This window comes from Zootoca vivipara, chromosome 3 (genome assembly GCF_965207765.1).
Source record: "Zootoca vivipara chromosome 3, rZooViv2.hap1.1, whole genome shotgun sequence".
NCBI lineage: Eukaryota > Metazoa > Chordata > Lepidosauria > Squamata > Lacertidae > Zootoca > Zootoca vivipara.
The window spans coordinates 62,141,799-62,154,138 of NC_142586.1; the positions used below are offsets into that span (position 1 = coordinate 62,141,799).

At 40.9% G+C, this 12,340-nt stretch overlaps 1 protein-coding gene across 6 annotated transcripts in view; it reads left to right on the top strand.

Moving 5' to 3' along the window:
- The window catches only part of STXBP5 (syntaxin binding protein 5), a 120,322-nt gene that overhangs the window by 29,994 nt on the left and 77,988 nt on the right, over positions 1 to 12,340 (top strand). For all 6 annotated transcript variants that reach the window (XR_015949327.1, XM_035108797.3, XM_035108798.3 and 3 more), the window contains exons 4-5: positions 25 to 125; positions 8,763 to 8,897. Coding sequence is in view for 5 of the 6 variants with exons in the window: in XM_035108797.3 (XP_034964688.1) it covers positions 25 to 125; positions 8,763 to 8,897 (236 nt within the window). In the remaining variant the exon portion in view is untranslated. The remainder of the gene's footprint in view (positions 1 to 24; positions 126 to 8,762; positions 8,898 to 12,340) is intronic.

A 12,340-nucleotide genomic window follows, 5' to 3' on the forward strand; every position in this document is an offset into this window, starting at 1 on the left:
CAAAGCTTCCTTTTTTCTTTTAAGGGAGCCCTTGTGAGTGCCTTGGCTGATGATACCTTACATTTATGGAATTTGCGTCAGAAGAGGCCTGCTATACTGCACTCCCTAAAATTTAACAGAGAAAGGTAAGAATTATTTGTTGCTTTAATATTTTACAATGTATGACAACTTTAGCTCATTTTCACACAATAGGGTGAAGGCAGCAAATGGTTTCAGTCCTACGTGCCCTAGCCATACTCTAGCCTGCTACTTCTTCATGAACAATTTATTTGCAAATCACTTCTTCTATTGGCTTGGAGGACGTGGGGACTCTGTAAGAAATAAGAAGATAAGTGATGATGGTACATTTGCTAGCTTACTGTTACATAGCATGCAGGTGCCAGCCCAGCTGGGAAGTGGGAAAGGGAAAAGGAGTAATAAAATAGGCATTGGATTTTTCTTTCTTTCTAGTTTTTTCTATATTTTTGTATTCTCTTGCTTCTCTGCCTCTTAGAATTCAACTTCAGTAGCAGAAACGAAGAAGTATTTTTAGGCCCCATTCTTGAAAACGTATCTCAAATACCTAGCAGTCGACCAGCTTCTGCTTGTTGTTGTTTAGTCGTTTAGTCGTGTCCAACTCTTCATGACCCCATGGACCAGAGCACTCCAGGCACTCCTGTCTTCCACTGCCTCCTGCAGTTTGGTCAGCAGGGCCGGCTCTAGGCAGACCCCCGGTGTCGTGGCACCATGGCGCCGGCCCGCCAGGAGGGCGCCGCGAGCTGCGCCCGCCCGGTCCGCCGGTTGACAACCGCACTGTGCCTGCCCGCCCACCCACCGCGCTGGGAAACGGGGTGGGGGTGGGGCGCCGGAGGGATCCGCTGCTCCACGGCGCCAGGGGCGCTTAAGACGGCCCTGTTGGTCAGACACATGTTAGTAGCTTCGAGAACACTGTCCAACCATCTCGTCCTCTGTCATCCCCTTCTCCTTGTGCCCTCAATCTTTCCCAACATCAGGGTCTTTTCCAGGGAGTCTTCTCTTCTCATAGGGTTGTCAAAGTATTGGAGCCTCAGCTTCACGATCTGTCCTTCCAGTGAGCACTCAGGGCTGATTTCCTTCAGAATGGATCGGTTTGATCTTCTTGGAGTCCATGGGACTCTCAAGAGTCTCCTCCAGCACCATAATTCAAAAGCATCAATTCTTCGGTGACCAGCCTTCTTTGTGGTCCATCTCTCACTTCAATACATCACTACTGGGAAAACCATAGCTTTAACTATACGGACCTTTGTCGGCAAGGTGGTGTCTCTGCTTTTTAAGATGCTGTCTAGGTTTGTCATTGCTTTTCTCCCAAGAAGCAGGCATCTTTTAATTTCGTTACTGCTGCCACCACCTGCAGTTATCATGGAACCCAAGAAAGTAAAATCTCTCACTGCCTCAATTTCTTCCCCTTCTATATGCCAGGAAGTGATGGGTTTAAGTTTGGTCTGATTGTATTTACTTTAACTGTAAACAACAACAATAACCCTTAAAAATGCAGCTGTAACTGTTTTGCTGTCAGCAAATGCGACCGGCAGATGCAGTTCCTTTTATTTCCTTTTTTCTATACTAAAGTAGTAAGATGATTTGTCAGGTTCTGTTCACCTTTGGCAGGGACAACTGAAGGTTTTGTGTTGATTGCAGAATAGAGGATCTTGTATATTTGGTGCACCCACAAGGGCGTGAATAGCCAGCTTAATCTCTGTCCTCTCAGCCTGATTTCACACACATTGATTATAAAATTCACCAGAATGCATTTTAGTCAGAGACTCTGGGCAGATTCAATCATCTAGAGCAGGCATGGCCAACAGGTAGATTGGGATCTACCAGTAGATCCCCAGGACGTTTCTGGTAGATCCCGGGTAGATTGTGGGTTCCTTAGTGATTGGCAGCCTAAAAGAAAAGAAAGAGCTCTCCCCCTAAAAAAAAAAACCCCCAAGAACTCTTGTCTCTCCCCCTAAAAAAAGCTCAATAACCTTGAGCAATTGCAGGGAGAGCTCATTCCCTCTTCTCGATACTGAGCTTACCAGTATGTGTGTGACTCTGTTAGTGCGTTGCACAGAATGGCTGGATTGCTCCCTGTCCCTCTTGCCTGCCTAGAGCTCCCCGGCTCCTCCTCCCTCATCAGCTAGCGGGAGAGGGGTGGGTGGGTGGGTGCCCCTAGCTGAGGGGGTGGGGTTCCCTGAAGCTGGCCCTGACACAGTATTCGTCTGATATTGAACAGTTGGTTACCAAAATGGTGATGCAGGTGTCACACTAACAATGGATGAAGGCATGTATTTTTTTAGAAATCTTGATAGGTAGGTTAATGGAGTGGGTAAAGGAGTTTGTGCGGTGTACAGTTTTGTGAGTGCTTTTATGCAATTCTGCTCCCCCCTTTCCTTCTCCCTAAAAAAAGCTCAACAACTTTGAGCCAAACCCCCCAAAATGGGGGTAGATCACCGCCAGATTTTGATTCTGAAAGTAGATCACAGTCTCTTGGGAGTTGGCCACCCCTGATCTAGAGGTAGAGAGGAACAGAGATGGTGTTTGTGGTTGTGCTCTGGTTTCACACAGTCCAACCTAGTTGTAATGATTTAGGAAAGATGGTGAGCTCTTCCAGTGCCTAGAGATCTTGTTGGTCAGGAACACAGTCCACCCATATCTAGGGTGATTGTGACACTTCTGGCAATTGAAAGAAGGGACCTAGAATGTTAAGGCTACAACAATAGTAGTATTGTTGTTTAGTCATCTTAGTCGTGATCGACTCTCCGTAATGCCATGAACCAGAGCATGCCTTGGAAGTTCTCACTTTTCAAAGGTTCTCCTTTTTTTATGTCCATGGAGTTTTCTTGGCAAAATAGTGGAGTGGTTTGCCAGTTCCTTCTCCAGGTGGATCACATTTAGTCTAAACTCTCGGCTATGACCTGTCTGTCTTGTGTAGCCCTGCCCGGCATACCTCACAGCTTCTTGGAGTTATTCAAGCCCCTTCACCACGACAAGGCAGTGATCCATGAAGGGGCAACAATAGTGTAGTGGTCACCTTTCTGGCGCATACTGTAGAACTTGAAGATATTGCATTCATTAGGTAACATGTAAGGGTTTGTGAAGGGATGCCTGTGTTTCTGCAGTCAGACTTGGATCAGGGGTTGCCTCCAAACACCCTGAAGTTCCTAGTGGTAGTATTTTGCTCTGTTCTGTCTTATGCTGCTCGAGCATCTCTGGATTGCCACTCTTACAGCTTTGCTTAAGCCATCTCCAGTTCATTGCTATCCCACGTGGGGTTTTCATTAAGTTCCTGATGAAAGCACCCTTTGAACACATGTGCACAGTGCCTCTGAAGTGGTTGAGCTGAAAGGTGCTGTTTTCTGGTGTCAGTAACACCAGTCCTTGGGGATCTGAGCTTGTGGGCACCCTCAGCACTTATGGAATTATGTATCTTTCTTGATGACTTAGTGGTGCATGGCTCAGCATATATGTCCAAGGTAAATTCATTTATTTCCCATAGAGCTGGTGCTGTCTGGAGATCGCACTTCCCAAGGAACATAAGTGGCACTCCCTAGATATCGGCTGGGGCTTACACAAATAGCTTAAGCATACAAGAGACTTTAGACAATAGATTACCTGCTTGTTTCTGTCTAGTCCAATACAATGGGAAATAAGGTTTTGTTGGCTATGAAGTTATCATGGATTAAGGTGTATCTCCAAGTGTTATGATGTTTCTGCTGCTGCTGTGCCTGGTGGGGTTGCTGACAATTCTTCAAAAAAGTGCTTCTTCCTTCTCTGCCTTTGGGTCTAATGTTCCATTGTGGGACATTTGCAGAGCAGCCACAAGTTAAAAATGTGTATACATCTGCTGACTGGTGTGTATTGTAGCACGTAGTTTGTAAGTAGTTTCCAGGCTACAGCATACCTACCTTACTAGATATTGCTTTGGTATATTCCTCCTCCACTGCAAATATGGACTTGCTGTGATAAGTTCATTTTCAGCTGGGAATGGAAGGGATCTGAGCCACCCTGTGATTGGTGTCACTGCAGTGGGGAGAAGTGTTGTTGCCAGTACAATATAATGCAGTCAATTGCAAGGCAGGGAGCTCCAAGGGCTATTCTTCACCCCTTATGGCTTTGTTTATTTCTATTGCTACTTTATTCTGTTTTTGTTATTGCCTTGTTATTCTTGGGCTGCTTTCTGTTAGCTGTGGCACTTACAAACCAAGCCCACTCAGACTAAATGCTGGCAGTTTTTATAATCTTGCCTGCCTAGTGTATAAAGTGGGAGGGACAGCCCATCCAAGGGCCCTCTCTATTCCTTGCAGAAAATGAATTTGTCATGGTAAACCAGTATTCTACACTACCGTAGTAACATAGATAAAATGTAACACTAGATTACTAGCAATTTAGGAAGTGTGGCAAACCAATTTACAAGAAGAGCTAAAATTTTCGAGTGAAACTTCTACCAAACAGAGGCCTAAACATTTTTCCTAGAGAGAAGCCTTGTTTTTTCATGTCACTAAGAAAGGATAAGATTAGAGGCTTCTGTTGTCTCTCTGTTTTTTCTTCTTCTGTCAAACAGAGCATGGAACTTATTGCCAAAATTAAACAGTGTGGCAACTTCATTCTCTTAACTCAGAGATTGTTTTCCTTCCTCACAAAGAATGTGAGAATATCCTTTAACTTAGTTTCTTCTGAACACTTTAGTGTCCTGAAGAATTAGCCAAATAGTGCAACTTTGTTATACTTTTAGTACTCTAAAGAAACATTAGTGATCTGATATGAAGGAAGAATGCTGAAGAAAAAGGTGTAATTGTGACCTAGTTTACAGTGTTTTCCATTAACACTACATTGATTTTTAAAAAGATGCATCATAAATGCTTGAGTATGCATTTTTAATAAATCAATTAAAATACTCTTCACTACGTACCAGGCACTTCCATAAGTTATTAACATAATGGCTTAATGTTAAATTTAAAACATTAAGTGCAAGCTCTTGTCTATATGAAAGTGCATTCAATAAAATAATGCTTCATGTTCCAAACTAGCTTTTTCCCTCTTAAATGTAACTCTTGGAGTCTGGATAGTTTTCTGGTATGTCCATTCAGACATTTCACTAAACCATACTTTTCACTACAGTGGAACCTCGGTTTATGAACACCTCGGTTTACGAATTTTTGGTTTACGAACGCCGCGGACCCATCTGGAACGGATTAATTCACTTTCCATTACTTTCAATGGGAAAGTTCGCTTCAGTTTATGAATGCTTCAGTTTATGAACAGACTTCCGGAACCAATTACACCCATGCTTCGGGTTAAGTACGCTTCAGGTTGAGTACTCCGCAGACCCATCTGGAACGGATTAATCCACTTTCCATTACTTTCAATGGGAAAGTTCACTTCAGTTTATGAACGCTTCAGTTTATGAACAGACTTCCGGAATCAATTATGTTCCTAAACCGAGGTACCACTGTATTTGTTTCCATGAGGCTGTGTCTCTCTGTTAAATTTATAGGTAAGGAGCTCAAGGCATGGTGCCATTTCAGTGCTGGGTGGATACAAATTGTCCATTTAGTCCAGTTTTAGGCCTGAGAAGGAAATTCATGCTTACTGTAGTGGTTAATCTAAACAGGGAACTGGCTATTGGGAGTAGACCTTGTTGATTCTTTTGGAGCTCTCAGTTCCCTTTTCATTTGACAATGCAGTTCAATTTGTATTACAATAAGATAACAACATAACAAATAATAGAAGAAATGAAATACAAAATCAATGTGAATATTTTATATGGATATACCAGACCATCTAAATAAGTGGTCTGCAGACCACAGATTGGGAACTTTTGGTCTAAGGCATAGCATCATAGATACATGCCAGATGACCAGAGGGAGAAAATTCCACAAAATAGATGTAGGAATGCTCAAACATAATGCCTAGCCTTGCACCCTTGTTCCATAGTCGCCTTTCAAGAAATTCCCGATCTTCCTGAAGATGTGATACTGTGTCATTTCTTCCAAAAGAAGTCTGTCTTAATTTCTGAAGTACATTGTTTATTCAACAGGGTGACTCTTTTGTCTTTCACCATTCTACTTTATGCTTAAATTCTGTAAAACCCGTATCTCTTTGATGTTTTCACATATTCTTTCCTATCTGTCTGGCCAATAGTAGATATTTTGTCTAGGCATACCTAGACAAAAAGCATAATGCGTTTCTCTGTTTTATTCTGTTGTCTGGTGGCTAGTTTTCCAGACGGCATTGAATGTACTGGAAAAAAAATACATATTAAGAGACCATAGGATGGTCCATTTCCTAATTTCATCAGGCCCTTGCATAGTCACCCCAGCAGCATTTATTGTGGGGAGCACATAAATGGTGTTTGTAGAACATTTGGACTGTGCACACCTTTAAGTGACACAACAAAGTGAATGCCTGCATTTTGGTTATAGAACTAAAGCAGATTTGTCAATCCCTTTTACATTGTTGCTACCTAGAAGCTGGCTAAATTGCTCTATGCAAAGCAGCTGTGTGGAAAAAGTAATGTCTTGCCTTGTACAGCTATGGAAACTACACATTTTTGAGCCATTGCAGTTGCATGAATTACCAATGGGAAGGAGCAGTAGTAAATGTGGATGTGCTGAAGCAGACTTTGCCATCTTCATGGAATTGCATCCACAGGATTACTTGGGATTTTTGTATAGCAAGTTTCTGACATCCCAGGTGTATACTGGTAATTTGTGTGCAAAAGGGGAAAGAGATAACTGTTTTCTCAGGTTTGCTTTCCTGTTTATTTATTGATGAATATGCTGCAGGAAGAGTCTGTGTCAAAAATAACAGATTTTAGCCATCTTATTTCAGCAGGCCTTGGGTTGCTTGGACCTTTATGGCCAGACTGTGTTGCCAAGTCCATCATGTGGCAGCTGTTTGGAAAAAGACCTGCCATATGTGTGGATCCCCTTCATAATCTTCCTTCTTACCTTTTTATTTACCGTATTTCCAGGCCACCTGTCAAATAGAAAATTGCCCAAGGTGGCATACATCATTAAATAACCAATTACAGTTAAATAGCAAATAAAAAACAAAAACAGTATGGCTGAAATGAACAGCTTGACACAGATAAAAATTGGTACAACTCTTTTGCCAAATTAAAAACCTTGGATTAAAATAATGAATTAGAAAAAGAGTGAATTGGCTTTTCACTTGAAGCATCAGTATTTGAGATTTTTACAATGAACTTGTTTTTGGGAACAGTGCAAGTTTGTTTAATTGTTACACACTACGCTAAGTTTTACAAATCATGATAAAGGTTTTGCTTAAGTAGCTTTGACAGTTTTATCAGAGGAGACATATGGCCCACAACTAGCAAAGGAAATCCTTTGCAAGTATCTGCAAATTGCCTCTCAAGTGACCTTCCTTAACTATTAAGACATTTATGTAAGTAATTATGCAAAGTGTGCTTAGATTCAATAGGTGTTTAGCAATGTTTACTTGGATGGCTGTGCTGTAGCACTTCCACTTTAGGTGTACTCTATTTTATTAGTCTGTGCCATGTCCCGAAATACCAAGACAAGATCAAGCTTTTCTTCTGAAGACAATAAATAAACAATGGTAGACAGTATGTGAGTTCTGCTTATATAAAGCATTTTAGGGTATGCTCCTGTGGCCCTGGATATTGTCTTCCTTCTTTTCTGTGGATGGAGAAGGTTTGCCCATACAGGTCTCTTCAATGTGGCCATGGGAACCTACATGGCTATCACACCATACATGCTATAGTGGTAGGGAGCGAAAGAGTGTGTCGGTGGGTGGGGGTGGGGGTTTGAGAGAGATAATATCCTCCTTGCATAATAAACCCTCCCCTCTCCCCCCAACCTCCCCCCCCAACAACTAAGGAAGTGTAAATAGTTCAGCCCTAGAGCTTTCCCTAGTGAGGGTCAGTATTTGATGGTGGCTCTACCATAGATTCTCACGTCCCTATAGCCAAAATAATGTCATTTTTTATGTATCCAGCTACAAAGTCTGTGATGCCCATTATTGCAATTATAAATTATATTCTCTAGAGAATGCTATTTGACAAAACAGCAGCTGTTAAGGAAGGAGAAAGTGAAGATCTTGGATAGTAGTTTGCTCTCGGTACTTGACAATAAATTAGAAAGTTGTGAGAAATGTGGATCAGTGTGCCTTACAGATATCCTTTGACCTAAACCGAGAGTGGCTATGGATGAAACTACTGTTGCACAGCAGATCTTTGAAACAAATTGAGAATAGTGGGCACTTCAGATTTCTTTTTATGGAATGAGTCCATTCTACAAATATTCTCCATTATCCAAGTAAAATAAAGACACACACTCTCTCTCTAGGCTAAGTGGTTGTCTTTAGCTCTGATTTTTTTGTGAGAGGAGAAATGTCTTGTATACTCTTGCAGAATCATTCATCATGGATTTTCTAAGTTGTTTCATTCGTTATTTCTCATGTTTAGATAGGAACAGCTCTCCATTTCACCCCATTTTAAAGACATAGAGACCTAGCATTCTATATGTGTTGCAGATGAGCAGCTAGTGTTTCCATTGCGTGTGTTAACAGAACGACACAGAGATACGGTTGAGAACTAATGATCTGTTATTGAAAACCAGAGACCTAGGTTAGAGGAAATTTGATTTACCTGGGTGTGAATTAAACAAGCTTTTGTGAGCATAAACACTAGACATGAAGTGCAATAGTGTGCTTTCCTTGATTTTTATTTTTAATTTTAGCTGCATTTCTTAATTCACTTTTTTTTTCTCTTTCAGGATAACATTTTGCCATATGCCGTTCCAGAGTAAATGGCTGTATGTGGGCACTGAAAGAGGAAATATACACATTGTTAATGTGGAGTCCTTCTCTCTCTCAGGCTATGTCATCATGTGGAATAAAGCCATTGAACTGTGAGTATGGTCTAGGTGAAAATAAATGTAATTCATTTGGGTATCATTCTTTTTGGCAACACTATTCTCAGTTGAAGGTACGCGGGTGGCACTGTGGTCTAAACCACAGAGCCTAGCGCTTGCCGATCAGAAGGTCGGCGGTTCGAATCCCCACAACGGGGTGAGCTCCCATTGCTTGGTCCCTGCTCCTGCCAACCTAGCAGTTTGAAAGCATGCCAGTGCAAGTAGATAAATAGGTACTGCTCCGGTGGGAAGGTAAACGGCGTTTCTGTGCTCTGGTTCACCAGAAGCGGCTTAGTCATGCTGGCCACATGACCCGGAAGCTGTACGCCGGCTCCCTCGGCCAGTAAAGTGAGATGAGCGCCGCAACCCCAGAGTCATCCGCGACTGGACCTAACGGTCAGGGGTCCCTTTACCTTTTATTCTCAGTTTACACAATACACAAAATGTAGATGTGTTTATTTTTTTATTGTGAAGCCCTGGTTTCTGACCTGTTATATGTATATGTATGATACCCAGCATTAGTCAGACTCAGTGTAGATAAATTAAAATAAAATGAATTTAAATAACTGAAAAGCATTGGTGTCCATGGATCTACTCAGTGACTTAATTGGCTATTTCCCTATGTTGGCTAAAGTGGTAGAAATTTCCTTGGAAAATAAAACTCCTACTGTTAGAATGCTATCCTATGGGTTGATTCAGAAATAGTATGTCTCTCTGCATTCATTGGATCATGCATTTGATCCATAGTGTAGCCAGCTGTAGGATTACAGCCTTAGTCATACAATGTAGAACACAGAGGAATTCAACATAACACTATGGCAATCATTCCATCAGCACAAGCTTTTTAGCTTGCCAGATGGAAAGAGCCACTCTGTCCTCCCTCCACCTGCTGTTCAGGGTGGGGGGAGGTCTCATGCTCCCCAAACCAGTTTCGGGTGGTGCTGGAAAAGGAGAGGAGGAAGACCCATTGAACTGGTGGAAGTCCTTGCGCAAGCTTCAGCTAGCAGGACTTGTTAGTTGAACCCTGGCCAGGATCCTAGTTTCAGCATGCCAGCAAAGTAAAATTTTAAACATTTGGTATGTCATTTAGATAAAAATATATTCAGTACATAATGGAATTTCAGTACATAATGAAGTTTTTTTTAAAAAGCACTGATAGTGTTTGAAGCTCTCTCTCTCTATATATATATTCAGTATATATTTGTTGAGTGTCTCAGAAATTATGCAGATTGGTTTCCCTTGAATATATTAACAGGAAGGGATCTACCCATACCCCTTCAGCTCCATTCTTCTCATTCTTTTGATATTTAGTGTATACTGGTTTGCTGTTCTTATTTCATACTGCAACTCTGTATTATTAGTTTTTCTTTTTTTCTGTTATTGTTTTTTCTGTGACTGCATACTTTTGTGTGCAACTGTAAAATTCAATATAGTTTAAAAGTGTGTGGGGGGAGTATAGAACAGGCTGCATTTTTGGATTAAGCATAGTTTCTCAAACTTCTCTTCCACTTTAGCTTCAAATATCTCCTGAGTCTGACTCACATTTGTTTCATGTTTCCTTACTTATTCTTAATAAACTTCATATACCACTTGATTGTAAACAACTGCTAAGTGCTTTACAAAAATATAAACTAAAAGGTTAAAATTATTGATAAAAACACTTTAAAACAAGTATTTAAAAATATTCAAAAGATAAAGTAAACAGTAACTAAAAAGAAATAAAACAAATGTAATTATAGACTTCATTTTGTTTATTTAACTAAACTCACATCTCATGTAAATTTAAAGCAAAAAGTTATTGAAGAGCAAGTGAGTTGAGACTGATTCATGTTGCTGCCTAACCTAGTAAGTGTATTTTTATCAGACTTGCTTGGGACATGTTTCTGTTTGCCTTTGAAACTTAATGTTCAGGAACACCAGAATATGAAGAGAAAATATGACTGTAGGACTGGGTGAGGGAGGCTCTCTGCATTGTGTCCTGTGTCCCAGGCTCTCCTCTGCAAGAGGATAGGCTGCTGTCAGTACATTCGAGTTGGCCCAGAAACTAGCATGTTTTCAAAATACACAAGAGCACATCTCTTTATTCTAGGTCAGAGATGACGCTTCAGTAAGGTTACCAAATTTTTTTTCAATTAATCCGGGGACACTTTTCAACTTCAAGGGATTTTGTATGGAGACTGATGTGTAAATCCGGGGACTGTCCCCTGGAAACGGGGACGTCTGGTAACCTTACGCTTCTTTCTTTCTTTCTTTCTTTCTTTCTTTCTTTGAACCTTCAGATCCACTAACTGTAGCCCAATACATACAAGATATTCAGTTAGAATTAAAGAATTCTGAGTTGAGGAATTGGTTTGATTATCAGACCTGAACTGAATGCATTATTTGTGCCTTCTGGCTGCCTTCCCTATTTTTCATCATTTTTAGCAGTTCAACTTTTTCCCATTGTTTAACAATCAGGAAGCAAAAATTATTTCCAATTTGCTTTAAATCACCCAGAGAAGTATTAGACTGCAGTTTAATTTTTGACCACCCTTTCTGTTGGTATTGGGGTGCCTTTAAAAGGTGCTTGGGAAGAGAACAACAGAGATTGTATCAGAGTTTCAACAGAAAAGGCAGATCTTCCAAGTGTCTCTATTTTCCAGGGACATCCCTGATTTAGAGAAGCCATCCCAGTTTCTGATTTCATCCAGGAATGTTCTGCTTTTTCTTAGGATGTCCCTATTTTCATTGGAGAAATGTTGGAGGGTGTGGAGTTATCCAACCCCTGAGCCATCTGAAGGCAATCCTGTATAAGGAAGGCTTTTTAATGTTTAATGTTTTATTGTGTTTTTATATATGTTGGAAGTCACCCAGACTGGTGATATAGCAAAATATCATTATGGAATGGGATGTCCCTATTTTCATAGGATAAATGTTGGAGGGTATAAAAAGGTTTAGTGAGGGGGAGTAAAACCAAAGGCAATTTATAGGTTAACTTTTGCAGACCAGACCAGACAAGGAGAGGAAGGAGAAAGGACAGTAGTAAGCCCGAGAAGAATTTAGTGTCAGAGGCAGGCACCCAAAACCAGGAACTTCAGGGTTTAGTTAGACTGAGTTTACCCTAGTAAGGCTGCTCTCTTGAAACCAAACTAAGCTATATTAGAAATGAACAATATGAAAGACTAAGGTAGTCATGGAAAGATAATTTATCAGTGAACAAAGAAGATTTTTGAATACCCTGTTAATAGCCAGTTGATAAGTGATAGTGCTGTCTTGATTGAATTAGGAAGTGGAGGAAGATAAAAGTTTCCATTTGCTTTTGCTAAACCTGTGAGTTCCCAGGCCAGTGTGTAGAGGGCTGGGATATTCTTTTCCATTTGGTATAATGTGGGAACCCAAAAATACACTTCTAATTTGTTAGACCTTGCCAGTCACCTTTCCAGACAAATGGAGACTTTTGA